Raw genomic sequence first — 18,297 nt, 5'->3', positions numbered from 1 at the left:
TTGACAACGCCTGGAGGTACTCAGCATAGGTCTTGATGAGGGCTCTGGCTTGCACACCTGTTCAGACTTAGTGACCCGCTAATGACTCCCTGTCTGTATGAAATCTCCCAGCTTCTGTCTTAGTCAGCATGAGGAATCTTCCCAGGTGACTGGTCTCAGCTTTGCTTCACTTTGGATTTTTATTTATTTGTTTATTTATTTATTTGAAGAGTGGAACCTAATCTTATTTACAGAACACTGCAGGATATGAAATTCCACACAGAAATAAGAAACTCAGAGGACAGTTTGGCATAGTATATACAGTTCACAACCGTTCAAGTATCATTTCTTTGTGAAAGTGCTACAATGAACAAACCACATGTAAAAAGAGTCCTTAGTAGAGAAACAGTAAGACAAATTTATGAGGAACACAGCGCGTAGCTAACAACTTTGTGCCTCAGCTGGATGTTAGAAGTTAAGGGTCCCGGGAGCCCCATCCTGAGCTTGGAAGGCAAAGCTTCAGAGGTTGTTTCTGGCACCGCATTCTGATCTTCTCTTCCTCCACCGAGAAGTGCTTCTCAGTCAAGCTTAACGAGGCCTCGTCTACAGACTCATTTTCATGGCTCCACAGTGCTTCAGTCTTGTCCCAGGCTCCACACTCTTCAGTCATTATACTGAGTCTCCGTCTTACCCTGTTTCTCGGCAACCTGAAAGATACCAGAAATGGCATCAAGAGGCACCAGAATGGTTTTGGTATCCGTTGCCCTCAAGAGGTTCATCGAAGGTTCTATTACACTGCAATGAACAAGATACACAGTGTCCCACCACGAGGGGGGTTGGCTGCAGCCCACACAGCTCCCTTCTGTGGCTTCTGCCTCAGAGGGGACACCAGCAAGAAGCGGGAGGAAGCCATGACTCACAACCTGCTGTATCTGGTCCTGGCGTCCAGCTGTGATGTTTGACCTCGTCCACGTGGCCTCCTCCTGAATGTTAGTTTTGGGGTTTGTGAGCAGGCTGGGAAAGACTGCAAGTGCTCCTGCGTCTGTCACAGTCTGAGTCTGCTCATCTGTTCCAGTGACAGTATTCCCCATGGCTCTTAGTGCAGTCACGGTTGGCAATTCAGTAGCTCCTAGAAGCATCACAAGTTGAGTACAACTCCGGTCTTCACCCCCGTTTCAGTGCGCTCACATGGACCATCAGTCAGGTAGGAAATAGCCCAGCAGGGACCTGCTGATGCTCCTGGAGCATTGTGATGCAGGATACACCTCAAGTAGGAAGAATCTGCTCATCAGCAGCTGAGGGGGGTGCAGAGGTTTGGAAGTGTCCAGGTAAGATTACGTAAGTAACCACACGCCAAGGAAGACGGGTCAGTTGTAAGAATTGCCAGCCGTGGATCAAACCGCACCGTATTTGATAACTAAGTCTCAGAAAACTGAACCGTCACCTGCAATGTTTCCAAGAGCCCATACAGCCTGCTCCCTGATGTGAGCAGGGGGAGACGCCAAGAGAGAGAGGAATGCTGGGACAGCGCCCCTATCCACCGCAGCCTTGGTCTGTTCAGATGTGCGATGTTAGTAAGCGCCCACGCAGATTCACACGGAACGGGACTACCACCAGTTTTGCCCAAGAAGGACACAAATTTTGAGATCAAACCAGCCCGGATGATGTCGTCCATAGGGGGCCATTTCTCCCTAGAAAGCAGTTTCCGAGCAACTTGAGGAGCTTGGAGCTGGCTTTCCACATGGTTGCTGTTCATGCCTTCCACAGTGTCCTCCACAGACCAGTTAACAGTGCCCTGATTGGGGCGGGTTTCCTGCGTGGAGAAGTAGCATCGTCGGGAAAGGAGCTGACCTTTGTTTCTCCTCTTCAGCATCTGCTCATCTTTCTTCGCTTTCCTCAGTTCCACATGAACATCTATTCAGCGGCGCCACATTTCAGTACTGTCTTTTCCCGTGTTCTTGAGTCTGTTGAGCCAGGCAGCCGGTGCATTAGCGTTCTCCTTGGTGGACATGGTTGCAGGAATAACAGTGTGCTCAGGGTTCCCCGAAAGGCGGTGCAGGGCTCTCAGGCTGCGGGGTCAGTGGCCCTCGAAATGTCCACTGCGCCTCAGCCCTCAGACTTTGTCTCACTCTGGATTTTTAAGAGCGCCATGCTGATGTCTTGAGACAACCGTGTCTGCCGTGAAACATGAAGAAAGGGAAATGTTCTCTCAAATGTTTAGAGACATGAACGAAACGGTATTGTCACCCAGGGGCCTCGTAACATCAGGCGGCTAAGAGGAAGCAGCTGCGGAGAAGCAGTTCTCTGTGGGTGGGCGGTTGAGTTGGGCTGGTGGGGAAAGGGCCGGAACGGGGGACACTAATAGACCTCAAGAGCTCACATGCTATGGGAGGGGTGCTGTCAACATGGCACTGCCCACAGACAGCATTACAAAGTCAGCAGATGGGGGATGGATGCTTCCTGCCTGTTGTGTCTTAGATGCTCTGAAGAAGTCGACGTCCTTCCCAATGTCCCCAGGCACAGGCATGAGGGAGGAAGGAGATAATAGTCAGCAGCAACCCGACCATTTTCACAAGGCAGCTCACACACATCTTCCAGTTTCAGTTCTCAAGACAGGGATGCATCTCACCGGCTTTCAGGAGCTGATCTTGGTGACATCTTTGAGCCTGATTCGGGGCTAGGCTGTCGGGCGCCATGTATAGGTCATAACATGGCACTTGTAAGATGGAAGTCACTAAAGGAATTCGCATGAAGTACCCACAAGTCAACTAAAAATGTGCCTGCTTTTAAGGGGCAGCTGAGGGAAAAAATCGATAGAGCTGCTGTGTGGCAGCTGAGTTGCTGATGCTGGGCGTGGGGACACTTCTAATGGCGTTACATGTGTCAGGAAGGGACGTCCTTTCTCCCTGATGGCAGGGTGACTCTCACAGTGGTAACATTCATTAAAAAAAAAAGTAATCTATTCATAACATGACTTTCTGTTGAAAATAGCACAGTAGCACTTTGAAGAACTAAAAAAAGAAGAAAGAAAAAGATCTAAAACATCTCTAAGATCTCTGCATCTTATCTACTAGAAGCTTCCTAAAGAAAACAAAACAAGAACTCCTGTGGAGACTCTCTCTTTGCCCTGGCACAAGTTGGGAGGAAATTGTCTTAATTTGGATGTCAGAGACAGAAGGGGCCCGAGTACCAGTGTGACCTGTATGGATGGAGGGGAAAGTGTGTGTGTGGAGGAGCAGAGGCAGAGCAAAATGGTGTTAGAAGTGTGGGTATAGAGTTTAGGAATGGGAATTTGAAATGTTTTTCATGGATATGTGTATAAAATTTAATTTTAACATTTAATTTGGAATATCTGGACTCCAAATAAACTTTTGGGTGTCTATTTGAGCTCCCTGTACGAACGGTCCTTCCTCTTACCATGCGTCTGCACCCCCCTAACTGATTGCACACACGCTATCAAAGGGATGTATGTATCATTTAAAACAATTTTACAGCAACAAACAAGTGAAGTGAGCCCCTCCCATCTGCCTTTCTGCCTCCTTCATCTATGGTTTCAGTGCCTCAATTACTCTAACAGAATAATGTGCTCATTCTTGGATTGAAGTCAGTGATTGTCTCTTTGAGGGTTTTCAGCTCACTGGAGAATTCTGTAAGGCGCAGTGCAAGGGATATCTGCAGAGTGGCCCCCTAAGGAGAAGAGGTTGGCTAGGAATACCACAGATGCTGAATGCTATGAACTGACATCAGAAAAAACAAACAAACAGACCTTGTGGACCATACTTCTTACTTCCAGGAATTAAATTGGCCTTACATTTATTTGGCTCAGCATCAAAGACTAACAACACACTGTGTTTCCTCAAAAATGTGTTCAAAAGCCCTGCAAATGTTTCTTTATTTTTACCTAACGTATCAGTGCATGTCACCTTCATAATAGTGAGGTTGCCAGTAGGAAACGCCTCATCAATTAATGGTACGAGCGCATACCATTTGACCTCTTAAAGCCTTGGTTAATTCATCCATAAAATGGGTATCACGCTGGTTTGGGGTATCAGATGGCACAGCCAGATAGTCATCAGACTGTTGATATTATTGTTTATCTGGGTCAGAGCCTTCTCTCCTGTCCCATTCTCGAACTTTGACCTTTAGGTTGGTTTTGGGTCTTCTGTCATCTTTTGAACATGTTTACTGGGGCCTAATTTGCATAGCATAAAATCCACCCACTTAAAGTAGTATGCAATTAAGTAGGAAACTTCAGAGGTGTTTGGTCATCACCACAGTCTGCTTTCAAAATATTTCATCACTCGAGAAATTTCTACCTGCTAGTAGTGCCGCATCATTCCTGTCCCAGAATTCCCTATAGCCACAGACAGCCACTCACCTACTTGTCTCCATAGACTTACCTCTTCAGACTATTCAAATCAATGCAGTAATGCAAGGTATGGCCTCTGATTGGCTCTTTTCATGTTTTCAATGCCCAACTGTGTTGTCCCGGATTGTTTCGTTGGTATATACCATGACTAAGAATATTCTAAATTTTATTTATCCACTCATCAATTTGTAGACATTTGAGTTTTCCTACTTCTTGGCCATTATGAACAATGTTGCAGTGAGCCTCGGTGTACATTTTACATGGACATGCATTTTCATGGTTTTCTAGAAATAGGAAGGCCAGGGTATGTAACACTAAAATCTTCACACTGCTTTTTCAATGTCTACATACTCTACATTCCTACTAAGAGCAGTTGAGGATTCCAGTTTCGCCATAGCCTCACCAACATTATTGTTTCCTATTTTAAACACTCTAAGCATCCTAGTGGGTATGAAACAGTGTCTCACTGCAATTTTTGTTTAGCAGTCCTCTGGTTATGAAAATTTGTTACATCTTTGGAGAAATGCCTATTTAAATTCTCTGTGCTTAACTAACTTGCCTTTTATTGTTGAATAATTTATGTATTCTGGATGTAATCACATATATGACTCAAAGATACTTTGGGTGCCCTCTGTAGGTTGTCTTGAAGTTATTGATATGAACTGATAAATCTTAACTGTCTCATGATTTGCATTTAAAGCCTCCATCCCTTTGAACTGATGCCTCCAAACTCTCTTTCCAGCCGCTGTTCCTCTACCTGGCTCTCCAGTCTGTCCACGATCCCCTTCAGGTCCCCGAGGAATACATGAAGCCATATGACTTCATCCAAGATAAGCACAGACGGATTTATGCAGGGATGGTGTCCCTCATGGATGAGGCAGTGGGAAACGTCACCGCAGCCTTGAAAAGCCACGGGCTCTGGAACAACACGGTGTTCATCTTCTCCACAGGTCAGTCTGCCGGTAGGCTGTCCGTCTCTAGGATGTGGCATTCAGTAGGTGGAATAAAGACAGATTGGAGCAGCCGGCATTTCCTTATGAAAACAAATGCTAACTGCAATAGTGGAACCACAGTCGCAGTTCGAATAAGGAAACGGAATTACATATCTTTCCTCCTTTTGTTTGTATTTCCAAATACACCGGGTGTGTACTTGAAGACCAGCTCTCACTCACTGACTGACTGAGTTAGCAGGTTCCACACACCCACAGGGCATCAGGGTGGCAGGTCGCCAGAGTGCCTTGCCAGCCCAGCTGTCTTCTCTGACTACCACTGTTGCTAACTGAAGGTCCCCGTGTCTGGGCAGAGATGGGCTGTGACACTGTAAGACAGATTAGAAAAGGAGCCGATTAAACTTCAGCCAGAGTTTCCAAGTATAAGGTACTTTTGTATTAAAATAGTTTTCTGACAATAAAAGTCACGTATTCATTGCAGGGAAGGTAAGCAGAGGAAAGGGGAAAGAGAAGTAGAATCTCAGCCCCCAGGATGCCTAAGACGGTTTTCATGGAGTCCATCCGGGACTTTGAGTAGAAATCTCTTATGGTCATGATTCCTTTCCTCCACCAGAAACAGTTTTTTGAATTTCACTCCAAAGGGACTTGGCAGAGATCTTTGCTTGTTCCTTGTCCTGAACACTCAGGCAGCGTGTTCTTTTCTCGTATTGCTGATTTTGGGATTGTTAGACATCCACCCACCCCTCCTTCCCCACTGTGCAGAACGTCCGATGTTTGCTTACTTGATCAGTCTTCTGACGGTCTTAGTTTCTTGTTCTGTTTTCCTTATATTTCTTTTACTGTTTGGAAAATTTGCTTATCAGTCTTTCCTAAACTTGGCATTGGCTTGATCTCCATCACTACCATATAGGACAGTTTTAAGAGCCTCATGTGTTCAGTTTCACCCCCACAGTAATTCACTCCCCGAGGACCGTTCCCCCGTCTTGCAGCTGTGAGAACTAGACCCAGAGAAGTTAATACTTAGCCCCTGGTTACACAGCCACATCTGGGCATGTCTGGCTTTCTGCTTCAGGCTCTGTGGCATTTTCTGGCCTCACAGATGGCCATCTTTGTTTATCTAAGACAAGATCTGGTTACCATATAGCCACGCTGGCCTGAATTCTCAGTCCTCAGCCTCTTTGGTGCTGGGCTTGTGTGTGATGGTGAGTTGATCACGTCCCTGATGAGTTGATAGTGCTTGTGTTCTCTTCCACCTCCTGACACAGCAGAGCAGCTTCCATGATGGGCTGCAGTGATGAGCAGCTAAGGATCCAGGCAGGGCACGGTGGCTCAGTAGTGTCTGTGTGAGCAGCTGGTGTCGTAAAGTACCATCTAAAGACTATAATTTTCCAAGTGTTCGCTTGTACTGGTGAGGGTTGAATGTAAGATAATTTTTTTTTTTCACAAAAAAAGGAAGAGGGGAAGGAAGATGTCACATATGTGATCCTTTATAGGGTCTCTTATAATCTGGGAGTCAACCTCAGTTTACTTCATTTAAAAAACTCTTGTATAGCATTTTTGATCAGTCTGGTGTTGAAGGCCTATGGAGTCTCTAGAAACACTTTGAAAAGGAGACCAGGATGCTTCACACCGATTTAGCAATTATTCCTTGAAAATCAGAAATGCAAAAATTGGAGCCTGTAAGTTAAAAAAAAAAAAAAACCAAAAACTCAAGCCTTTGTTGCATAGATCATGATTACACAGTTTCTGGACAGTGATTTCCTGAATAGGGATTAATATGTTACTCTTGAGCTAAAGAGGGCTCAGCAGCGAACATGTTCACTCTGGAAACTTAAATATCTCAAAGTGACTCTCATACAAGCAGAGAGATTGGCGTCAAGGATGTCTGGGAAGAGATGGGATAAATTTTTTTCGTGATATATGAGAATGAAAAAGTATTTGAAAATCAATGTTTTGTGTCATAATTTCAGATATGTGTGTGTATTTTATAAACATCTGAACATTTTAGTCAATTTAGCAAAAATAATATTTGAAGCTTTACTTTGAAAAACTGTACCTTATAATAGGGCTGTCATATCCCAATATGATGGTGTCTTAACCGATGGATTAATCCTAGGTCATCTTTGCTTTGTTTGGGGGCCCAATGCTTACGCCTATGCGTTTTAATAATGCTCCTAAATTGGATTCAGTGGAGTTTTAGTTAGGATTTCCACATCAGTTCACAAGCAAGAGTGGGGTGGTTTCCTTCTCCCCTGGCAGGCTTTGCTGTCTTGGTTGGTTGAATTCATGTGATACAGAGATTAGGATGTTTTCCCCATCTCTCTCTAGGATCTAGAGTGATAGGCGGTCGGTCCCTGGAGCCATCTCTGGAGGCCTTTTAAAAGTTATCTCCGTGGTTTAAATTTTTTCCTTCCTTAGGTCTAGATGTGAGTCTTCAAATGTTTTCAAGTTAGTTTTGCCCGAGATAACCGTGACTGCCTTGACTGTTCCTCCAGATGGTTCTCCATCCCGGGAAGTCTTCTCGGCCTGTGTCTGAGCTTGCTGACTTTGCTCGGCTTGATTTGGTGGTGGGGGTTGTGTGGGGGGGGACCCAAACTTTGATAGGTTGAATTGCTGGCCAGCTTCTTTTCTTATTCCTTTTTGGCTTTCTGTCCGACCATCCGTCCGTCCGTCCGTCCCCTCCTTCTCCCTCGCTCCAGTGTTTCTGTGTCCCCCCCACCCCCTCAGTCCCCCTCGCTCCCCTGTCACCGGCTGGAGAGTTCTGCCGTCCGTGTCCACGGTGCAGATTATTGTGACTGTGTATTTGATATCTTGGCAGTCCGTCCTTCCTTTGCTCGGTCTGTGCCCTTCTCCGCGGAGTTTCACGGTAAGAGTAGCCGCTGCGTCAAGTCCTGACATGCGCATGCGCTCAGGCCCCCCCTCCCCCCCACCCCCCGTGTTTGCCTCCACTTACCCTGCACTTGCTCATGGTGTGAGCGGGACAGCTCGAGGTTCCTTTGTGAGCTAGTTCCTGTTCCATTTCATCAAAGAAGGAACCCCAACTTCAGGAAGCCGAGAGATGAGTCCCATGTCAAACCCGTGAGAGAGCGCCAGAATTCAAATTCAGGTCGAGTGGAGTCAACATCTGGTTAGCAATCACTCGGCCTTCTAGCTCCTCTCCTTTCTTTGACCTCCCTCTCGGCTTTCTGAGCGGCTGTTCCCAAAAGCCAGCCTCTCCCCAAGTCTTCCCGAGGAGAACTTTAAAATCATCATTTTATGCCGACTCACGCCGGCTTTCTCTGAATGTAAGTGATGTAGAGTCCTTGTGCACAGCACACATGGCCGTCTCTCTGTCCCCTGGCCAATTCTGTTCCACATCTGTGGTTGGGGTCAGGTTGATAGACACAGCGCACTGAGTTCCCAGGCCTTCAGGGGCGAAGTGTATTCCACCCTGCAGAAGTAAATCATTGTGTTTCCTTCCCTTCTGGCCATGGGTTCTTTGACCAGCCCAGGCCACCTCCACCTGACTCCCTCAACTCCATCCTGTTAATGTTTTACTTTTGGAAATTGCCAGGAGACCCTTCCTTCCCCCCGTCCCGTCTTCTAGCAGTGATGAGGCCTCTCAACTATATATAGAAGGGGAAAGAGGTAATAATTCTTTGGTTGTGTACAAAATAACACTCCTAGGCTTTCTCCTGCCTCCCTCCATTCAGGTAGGTGGCATGGCTCTGTCCAGAGACCAGGTAGCTCAGGTTAGCCCTGTTTTCCTCAGCCCAGCATCTCTGGCCTGAAACTTTGTGAAACTGTTTCAAGATTCTAGCATTAGAAACTGTTTCCCATTGTCATGTCCTGAGTCATGATTAGTTCCCATCTCCCTCTGATTTTAGCTAGATATTGGCTAAAAGATGCAATGTTAGCCGCAGTCAAAAGGACAAGATTTTAGCCTGGACTCCCATCACCATGGCTCATCCTTCTAGTTTCTAAACTTGGGGAGTGAGAGTCAGTCTTTGATCAGCTCTATCAGTGGTTCTCAACCTTCCTAACACTGCGACCCTTTGATACAGTTCCCCATGTTGTGGTGACCCCCCCCCCAACCATCCAATTATTTTCTTGCTGCTTCATAACTGCAATGTTGCTACTGTTATGAATCGGAATGTAAATGTCTGTGTTCTCCGATGGTCGTTGGGGGAGGGGAGTCGTAGCCCACAGGTTGGGAACCCCTGAGCTAGACCCGGAGTCCCTGCAGAAGAGACAGTGGTGTCTTGTACATGTCTACACCAGCTCTTACCAGCATAGCTCGTCTCACGTGGTTCCACTGAGGCTCCGACTCTAACGAGAAGTAATTTGCATTTCTTTCTCCGGAGGGTTTTCTGTGACTCTGGACGCTTTATTTCCCGAAGTCGCGTTTAATAATGAGCACGACAGTGTGGTTATGCCCCGGGAGAGAGGGCCTGCGCTGAAACCGTGTGGTTCACCGTTCCCGATTCTCGCTCTGTAGGGCTCCTCTTCCCTGTAAGTGCTCGTGTTTGAGCATCCAGACTGGTGAGCGTTGAATGTGTTAGAGAGCACGAAATGCACCAGCTTCCTGGTATCCAGCCCGTGCTCCATGGCGGAGAGAGGCAGGCTCTGGGTTAGGCTGCCTCCAGGCTGCTAGCTTTCTTTTTAAAGTTCCCTTTATAATCTGAGAGCTCCACAGGGTGTCTCCTCCTCTGTTACACTCTTCTGAGTGTCTGAGGTGACCTTTCTCCGTGCATGGTCTTGAGACCTTCACGGCACTGTTGTTATCCCCGAGTTCCTGAGGTGTTAACTGCCCAACACTGTGCAGCTACTAAATGCCACTGAGTAAAGTAGCTAACCTTATGTCATGTGACTTTCACCTCAATTTAAAAAATGTTACTGCCTTTTTATTTATTTGTGTGTGTGTGTGTGTGTGTGTGTGTGCGCGCGTGTGCGCGCGCACGCAAGCATGCATTCCACAACTTATGTGTGGAAGTCAGAGAACAACTTGAAGGTGCCGGTTCTCTCCCTACATTGTAGGTTCTGGGGATTGAACTCAGGATGTCAGGTTTGGCAGCAATCACCTTTACCCACTGAGCCCTCTCAATGGCCCTCACCTCGATTTTTAAGGTTCATTTTCTTGTGCTTTCCCGCAGATGTACTGACTCTAAACCCCGAGATTAGGGGCTTTGGAATTTGTAACACTTCACACAATTATTTTGTACGTAGAATTTGAGAACCTCTGAGCTGGAGGTAACTCTCTCAGATCCTAGGAATTTACCTTGCTGGGAATGGACATCATGTATACACACAGACATATCCTCCACCCTAGGAGAAATATGTACTCTGATCACATGCTACCAGAGAAGGATTAGAGATCGCTGTGTAAAAAGAAACAAGACAGGGAATATTTGCTAATAGTTGCATTAATCATATGTGTATATGTGTATCTGACAGAAACCAACTGAGCCATGTTCAGCTTCTCCCAGGTAGCTTTCAGTTGAAGAAGTGGGGGCTGGAGAGATGGCTCAGTGGTCAGAGCATTGGCTGCTCTTCAGAGGACGCAGGGTCTACTCCCAGGACCCCATGGCAGCTCACAGCCATCGGTAACTCCAGGTCCAAAGGATCCGATGCCCTCTTCTGGTTCTGAGGGCAGTGTACACACATGGTGCAAACGTGCATTCAGGAAAAAGTCCATACACATGAGATAAAAAGAAACAAATGTATTTTCAAGAGAAAGAAAATGTACTCATTTCTGGGTTCTTCATTAACGCTAAGGAGAAAAGCTTGACATTATTCATGCTGTTACTGATAAAAATTAGAATTGATTGATTAATGTCATTCTGTTATGGATTTGATTAGGACTTTTTTTCCCCCTTGTGTTAGGGATCAAATCACAGAGTGTCACACTGAGGCAGGCATTTTACCCCTGGCTACAGCTCCATCTCGTGCTATTCTTTCTGGGTCTGGGATTAATTTTACCATAAGCAAATACTGCTTGTCTCATTGCTCATGCTACCATTGTGTTTTTACGTAACAGCGACCTTTTTATCCTTCTCTGATAGCCTGCCATCAGAGTTGGAGTCCATCTTTCCTGCTAATGAGTTTTGTTGATTCTGGCTCAGTTTCCCCTTCTGTTCAATGCTAATGAGTTTTGTTGATTCTGGCTCAGTTTCCCCTTCTGTTCAATGACCATTTGTTCATTTACCCAGCCTCTGCTAGCTCTCGGGAGATAACAGTACGTGTTTAGCAGGATCAGATTTCCCTGTCAACTCGGTGTGTGTGGAGACGCACTGAAAGCAGGCAGGGTTTTTAGGAGGCTCTGACAAGAAAGAAGGATGAAAGGACAAAAATGGGGGGTAGGTGGGGTGGAGCTGCAAGAGGAGATTTTAAGAAATAGGAGAATTTGGGCCAAGAACTCGTGCTCTGAACATTTTTATTCCTAGCAATGTTGATAGCTTGCTAGCCTGTGGTCTCCAGTGCGGGGGCAGTCTTGAGAGAGATTGGGGTGCGTTTGCAGAGAGCTGCAAAGCGTGCAGACTCTGGCCAGAGTGCATGTGTCATCTACGTGGCAGGAGGTTCACAGACCACGGATTCGTCGTGCACTTGGGCTGTAGACTGGGGGAACTGGGAATGTGTGAAGCAGGCTTGGCTGCTGCTCTGATTACCGTGAAGTTGCTGTTCACTGAGCCAGCCCTGCACAGTGCAGAGGGGTCTTGTCCATGATGTCAGTTAGTATCACCCTAAGACCACCAGAACCCGTTCAGAGTAAGTCATTGTAGAATGTAAAGTTTTAGCACTTATCACTTGAGCAGTCACAAAATTACGTGTAATTGATTATTTCCAACCGAGAGTGAAAAGAATCGTAACTAATTCCTCTAACTCCAAAGTCCCCTTTGCATTGAATGAGAATTCTCTTCAGAATAGGTAGCTGGCAATAGAGAGCTGCTGCATTGCTTTAAGGATGCTTGTGCAGTCGGCAGACTTGTAAAATATTGTAGAAACCTGTGCTGGGCGCGAGCCACCTGACTGGCAGCTGAGAGGCCTGGCTGGGCGCTCCAGATCTTTGAGAGCATGTCTGACAGAGCTGAGAACCTGTTTAATGAGTAAAGCGGGTTGCACATCACGCCAGCGCTCACCTGGCAGTGGCGTATGCACTCAGCACATGTCTGTCAAAGAGGAAAGTAACCGTACGTGGATTCAAACGGAGACAACATTGACCTGTCCTTAAGCAGCTAGTGATCATGTCCCCTCTGGAGACTTTGCATATTAATGTCTGCACAAAGAACATGTGGGGTCCCTTGAACTTTTATTCATAAGGGGGTGTTAATTTACTGCTAACTTCACCAAGTGAAAGTAATAACCAGTGTACTTAAGGGCTCTAGACCAGTCTTGCTTTTAGTGTGTCTATGACAGGCCACTGAGTGCTCAGTCCACATCTAAGGAAAGGACGCCTCTCAATCCTGATGTTTCTAGACTGTCAGCGTTTTATTATATTACTTAATAGGTGCAGGAATATCACATTGTCGGTATTTTGAATTTTCAGCAGGTGAAACATGAGGTAATCAACATTTTCACGCTTCTGTGAGCATATAGCATCGTGGCCTTTCTCTGAGTTTATAATTAATGGACGGTCCTATCGACCTGAGCGTGTTTATTGACTAAATTGCAGGAAGCTTTCCAATCGTTTGGAGTTATTTTCTCCTTTTCCCTTTGTGTTCCGTTTTAAAGGTCACGTTGAAGATGGCTCCCTTTTTCACCCTCTAAGAAGTTCCTGGGGCTCAGGCTCCCTCTGAGGCACGGGGGTGTTTCACTGCACAGGCTTTATGGGAGGTTGAGTCAGGCTGAGGGTGGATTGTATATAGAGAGAAAAGCACCTAGAAATCACAGGTATAAGAGGGAGGGGCTGGAGTAAAGCCAACGGCCACAAGCTCCTCCTTGCCTCTTTACAGGAGTTTAGTCTGTTCACATCTGCTGTCTCCTCCAGCAGCCTCAGGTATTTCAAGTATCAAACCTATCAAGCGGGCTAATTGTTAACATACCTGTCAACCCTGCAAAGAAATGTCATCGAATGTGTTACTTGGACAAGGCCGTCTTGTCCAAACATAACTGCAGGGTTATTCCGATGTCAGGATTCTGTGGACTAGGGAGGAACCCAGTAAAATGAGAAGCTAGTTGGAGAAGGTGCTGGTGAACTGCAGCCTCGAGGAACCCCTGGGATGAGGGAATGGCAGCTGGAGCTAAGTCTGTGTGTGTCGGCCTGCCAGCCTGGGACCCCAGCCCACGGGTGTGTTCCCTCCGTTCAGAGTGTCTTCCCTCCTCAGCTAAACCTTTCCGGAAGTACACTGGTTGACGCTCCCCAGAGGTGGGATTCCAAATCCCGTCAGGCTGAGAATGGAAACGTCACAACTCCATTCCTCGTCAACTCCGCCATGCCACTTTAAATCATAGCATCTGCCCGTCCTCTGAAGTCTCATTTCCACCTCATCTTCCATAGAAGGAGTCCTGTGCTGACCTCGGTGATTGCACATACAGAAAAGTTCTGAGTTCTGCTTTCAAGGGCTCCCACTCTAACCCACGTCAGACAAGCCATCTGATTCAACCTGCTAGTAGTATACAACTTCTTAATTGAAAAATTAGTTTATGTGTGTGGCTCTTTTGCCTTCCTGTGTGTCTTGCACCATACCTATTGCCTACAAGCCAGACGTCACAGACTGCACATGTGTCAGCCAATCAGGAGGTGCTCCCAGTGTCCCTCATTCCTGGAGCGGGCACTTTATAATCTGCAGAGTCATGCAGCACTTCCTAAGTGGAAGGTGGAACCCGGACCAGGTTGTTTGACAAGCCTCTAAGTCGGTGGGCTATGATAGGAAGGAGCAGGCAGGTCGGCTCAGTGCATAGGAGCTAAACAAGGCATGCCTGGATGGATGGGTGCCTGGGCTTCTAGAAATTTAGAGCTAGGGAAGGTTTTAGGGGAGTTCCAGTCCACCCTGATTATTGAAAAAAACAGAGCTGGCAGGCTGAGCGATGCGTGTTGCAGTAGAGACGTGGCTTCATCTTGACTCCCAAGCTTAGGCTCTTACGTCCCTGCACTGTAGGGTTCGTCCACGTGGTAATGACACAGAGATCGTGGGATAATGACGCAGAGATTTTAATGTCGATCTTGGGTAGTAGAGTGCAGCTTCAGTCACTTGGAAATGGATGCGCTCTGAGAACAGGCCTTGCCAAACTCGAGCTGAAACCAAGAACTGTGTGACGGCCCCTCGGCTTTTGGCCAAAATGTCTTTGTAACCTGTATGTAGCCACCTTTGAGAACTGGGTGAGGACTGGCATTCAAAAAAACAAAAACAAAACAAACATGCATTTACCTTTGGCTTGAAAACAGCAGAATCTCATCACTCTTTCAGACTTCTACTTGCCAGTCAGTGGTAAAACAAAATAGCTATTTGCTCTCCGCCAACCTTCCTTACCCCCTCTCCCCTCCCCCTTCCCTCCCCCCTCCAGTTTTCATCTCCTGATGGAAATGCCCATGAGCAGTGTAGAGCCCAGTGTAAGCAGCCAGAGGAAGAAAGGACTAAACACCCTGGAGATACTAGTTTATGAGTCTGCAGAAAGCGGATGGGTCGCAGGTGCCCCGGGTCTGGAATCTTTAAAGAGAGACATTAATAGTAGGTAAAGGGCACACATTTAAGTCTCAAGGGGGAGCAGGAACTGGCATTTGAATGACAAAAAGCCCCATATTGTTTACCTTCATCTCCTCCACAATATAAAAATGGAAATGTATTTCCTCTATAGTTTTGTTGTTGTTGCTGCTGCCGTTGTTTTATTTATTTTTTTTAAGGAAGAAAAAAAAAACTGAGATCGGCTCAATTTTAGCTACTGATGCACCCAAATGGCTGTTTTTGCCCCTATTTGACTCTGTGCATGTGTGGGATCCTCCCTGAGGGCCGTGGTAGGTGCTGTGTATGTCTATATCATAAAGCATTTGCTCCGAAGACAAGAGAGTTCCGGCCTAGCTAGTGGCGAGTGTGTCCTGGATTCCTCTCCTCCGTGGGGTTTGCAGAGGCCACTGTGGCGGTCTAATGAGCTCTGAGACTGCTGAGAAAAGTCCGAAGTCCCCTTCCTCCCGCAGATTATCAGCTGCCTCTTCCCCGAGGAGAGGGCCTGGGAACCAGTGCTGAGGCTCTTGGCTGGGGGCCGTCCTGCTGTTCTTGGCTTTGCCCATCCTCTGCTTTCAGAAGCATCAGATCCCCCCACCAGGCCTAAAACAATAACAGGAATGCATCTGAAGGGATCCCCAGTTACTTCTCTTGCTGACTTTGGCAGTTGGGTTGGAGCAGCAACAAAATGCTGAACATAAAAATTTTGCCTCCCAGGCTTTGTTCCCTCCTACAGAGCAACCCTAACCTCGCAGGACCATTTCTCATGTTTTCTTAATGAGAAAATGTTTCAGGGATTATTGGCACTGCAGATTTATTCCTTCCTGGTGCTTTTCACTCTTAACCAACTGTAATCTCTGTGATTTTGTTTGTAGTTTTGTTTGAGCATGGGCCGTATCTAAATGACTAAAGAGCACTCAGGCAGGGCTGGAGAGATGGCTCAGCGGTTAATAGCACCAGCTGCTCTTCCAGAGGACTCGGGTTCAGTTCTCAGCACCTATGTGATGACTCAGGCACCAGGCACGCACATGGTGCACAGGCAAAACACACACATAAATCAATCTAAAACAATAATGAAAATGAAAACATTTTAAAGCAGAATTTCCTTCCTTGCTCGCTTCCTTCTTCCTTCCCTTAAGCACTTCCTACCTTATTTATGTAGGATTTTTTTTTTAAAGAATTGTTTCTAAAATTTAACAAACCTTGAAAGTAATGTCAGTGCGGTGGAACTTGCCAGACACCTTCAATCTCTATCTGTTGTCAGTTCAGCCTATGATCTTATCACATATTCAGACACGCACGCCATTTGTGAAATCATAAATGAAGTGGGATGTGGAGAGCGGAGCACCACGTTTCTCAGATTGGTGGTGGCCATGTGATGTCATTTTAAAATTTCATGTTGGTTTCACTTTATGCTCAAAGGTCTTTTTTTTTTTTTTTAAGTCCAGAGGTCATGGAGTAGGCTGGATGGTGGGGTCCAGCCCCCAAAGTGCTCTGTGAGCACAGTATGTATAGTACACACCACATCTCTGTGTCCTTGAAGGGAGTGGCCAGATTGGTTTCTGTGGAGGGTGTCATCAGGCTGTTACTAGGGAGGTTACCCTTTTAGTAATAAGAATTTGTAGTCAACAGGCATGGCTCTGTAATTTTAATTTAGACAAGGAACTGGTTCTGAGATCTGTCATTAAGTGAGCTACGGTCTCTTAGCTTATCTGACACAGTGGTGGTCAGAGGCGTAAGCATAACTCCTATCCTCAGTAATGAACCTTTTCTGTGTCTGAGGCTATGAACTTGTCTCCAAAAAGATCTAAAAGGAATGTGAATGGGCACACAAAATATGTTTCCCTAATTGCTAGCATAGTGCTTCCTAAAGAACTCAGGAATGTTGGGCAGGATATTTGAAATTTGACTTCACACCTACGTGGACCCAATTCCAGGACAAGAGGCAGGTGGGAATGATGAGGCTTGGGAAAGAGACTGGCCGTCAGGCTGGCTTACCGGGAGGAGATGGGATCTAAAGTCAGCCGTTCTCACAATCACTAAGATGTAGGGAGGCCAATGAAAAGGAGGAGAGGACATTTGGGGCATGGCTTTGTGCACACGCAGGGCCACAGGAAGAGGGAAGCAAAGTGGTTTGGGCATGGTGACTGAGCCAGTCCATCTTCTCAGCAGCACATGACAGAGGACAGGACAGGTCTCCTGGGGCTCTGCATCTTGTTTAAATGCATAAGGGGAAAAGTAATAGGTTAACAGTTGAGTAGTTTTCAACATTTTTATGTTAAAACATAGGTACATCATGGAAGAGAATGCAATTTTATAGATTTTTAAAGAAATGTAAGAACTCAGATTTCTACTCTTTCCTTCCTTCTTCCTCCCCCCCCCCCCCCCCCCCCCGACACCTCCACCTCCTCTCAGATAGGTTTTACTTTGCAGCCGAGGAGAGAGGAGAGAGGAGATTTCTGAACAGGGATGCTCTGACTTTTCAAACTGTATTGGTGCTAATCATTAAGATGTGAAAGAAATAGCCAGGCGGTGCACACCTTTAATCCCAGCACTTGGGAGGCAGAGGCAGGCGGATCTCTGTGAGTTTGAGGCCAGCCTGATCTACAGAGTAAGTTCCAGGAAAGGCACAAAGCTACACAGAGAAACCCTGTCTCGAAAAACCAAAAAAAAAAAAAAAAAAAAAAAAAAAAAAAAAAAAAAAAGATGTGAAAGAAAGCATGTTATGCATCACGGGAATTGAAGAACATTAGTCTAGTACTCCATATTTGTACTGTATCAGTTCACTTTTCATAGTTGTGACTACAGCATCTGGAAAAATAATGCGTGGAGGAAAGATTTATTTGGGCAGTTTCAGAGCTGTAGTGAGTTGTGGCAGAGAAAACACAGTGGAGTGGTTCATGGTGATGGAAGTGTGTAGCTGATGCTGGCCCCATCACATCAGTGGGAAGCAGAGACTCAGACACAAGGCAGAGGCAGGTGCCACCTTCAGAGACCAGCCTCCCATCAGCAGACTGCTGCAAGCCAGGCCTCACCTCCTGAAGGCTCCACAGCTTCCCCACATAATACAGACCAAGTATTCAACACATGATCATATATATTGGGGACATTTCAGAGTCAATAACATGTACCTTTTATACACCGCAACATTTTTTTTTCCCCTCTGGGGTGTATTAAAAACAACTATCTCTCTTTTGTAAATAACAATTGTAGTGAGGTTATTGAAAACCCCAAGGGACCAGTGGCAGAAATGGTTTGAAATTTTAAGTGGCTTTCTATTCTAGCTAATATATTAATGGATGTCTTAGTTCAGGTTTCTATTGCTGTGATAAAACACCATGACCAAGACAACTTATAAGAGAAA

At 46.2% G+C, this 18,297-nt stretch overlaps 1 protein-coding gene and 1 pseudogene across 1 annotated transcript in view; one reads left to right on the top strand and one right to left on the bottom strand.

The window, feature by feature from the left end:
- Positions 1-18,297, top strand: part of Arsb (arylsulfatase B) — a 164,696-nt gene that overhangs the window by 24,017 nt on the left and 122,382 nt on the right. The window contains exon 4 of the mRNA XM_028871646.2: positions 5,091-5,298. Within this exon, the coding sequence (XP_028727479.1) occupies positions 5,091-5,298 (208 nt within the window). The remainder of the gene's footprint in view (positions 1-5,090; positions 5,299-18,297) is intronic.
- On the bottom strand, positions 293-2,937 carry LOC114694635 (annotated as a pseudogene).

The sequence above is a fragment of the Peromyscus leucopus genome, chromosome 11, assembly GCF_004664715.2.
Source record: "Peromyscus leucopus breed LL Stock chromosome 11, UCI_PerLeu_2.1, whole genome shotgun sequence".
NCBI lineage: Eukaryota > Metazoa > Chordata > Mammalia > Rodentia > Cricetidae > Peromyscus > Peromyscus leucopus.
Note: the sequence above shows the minus strand (reverse complement) of the source record. Positions and strands in the feature narration are given on the sequence as shown.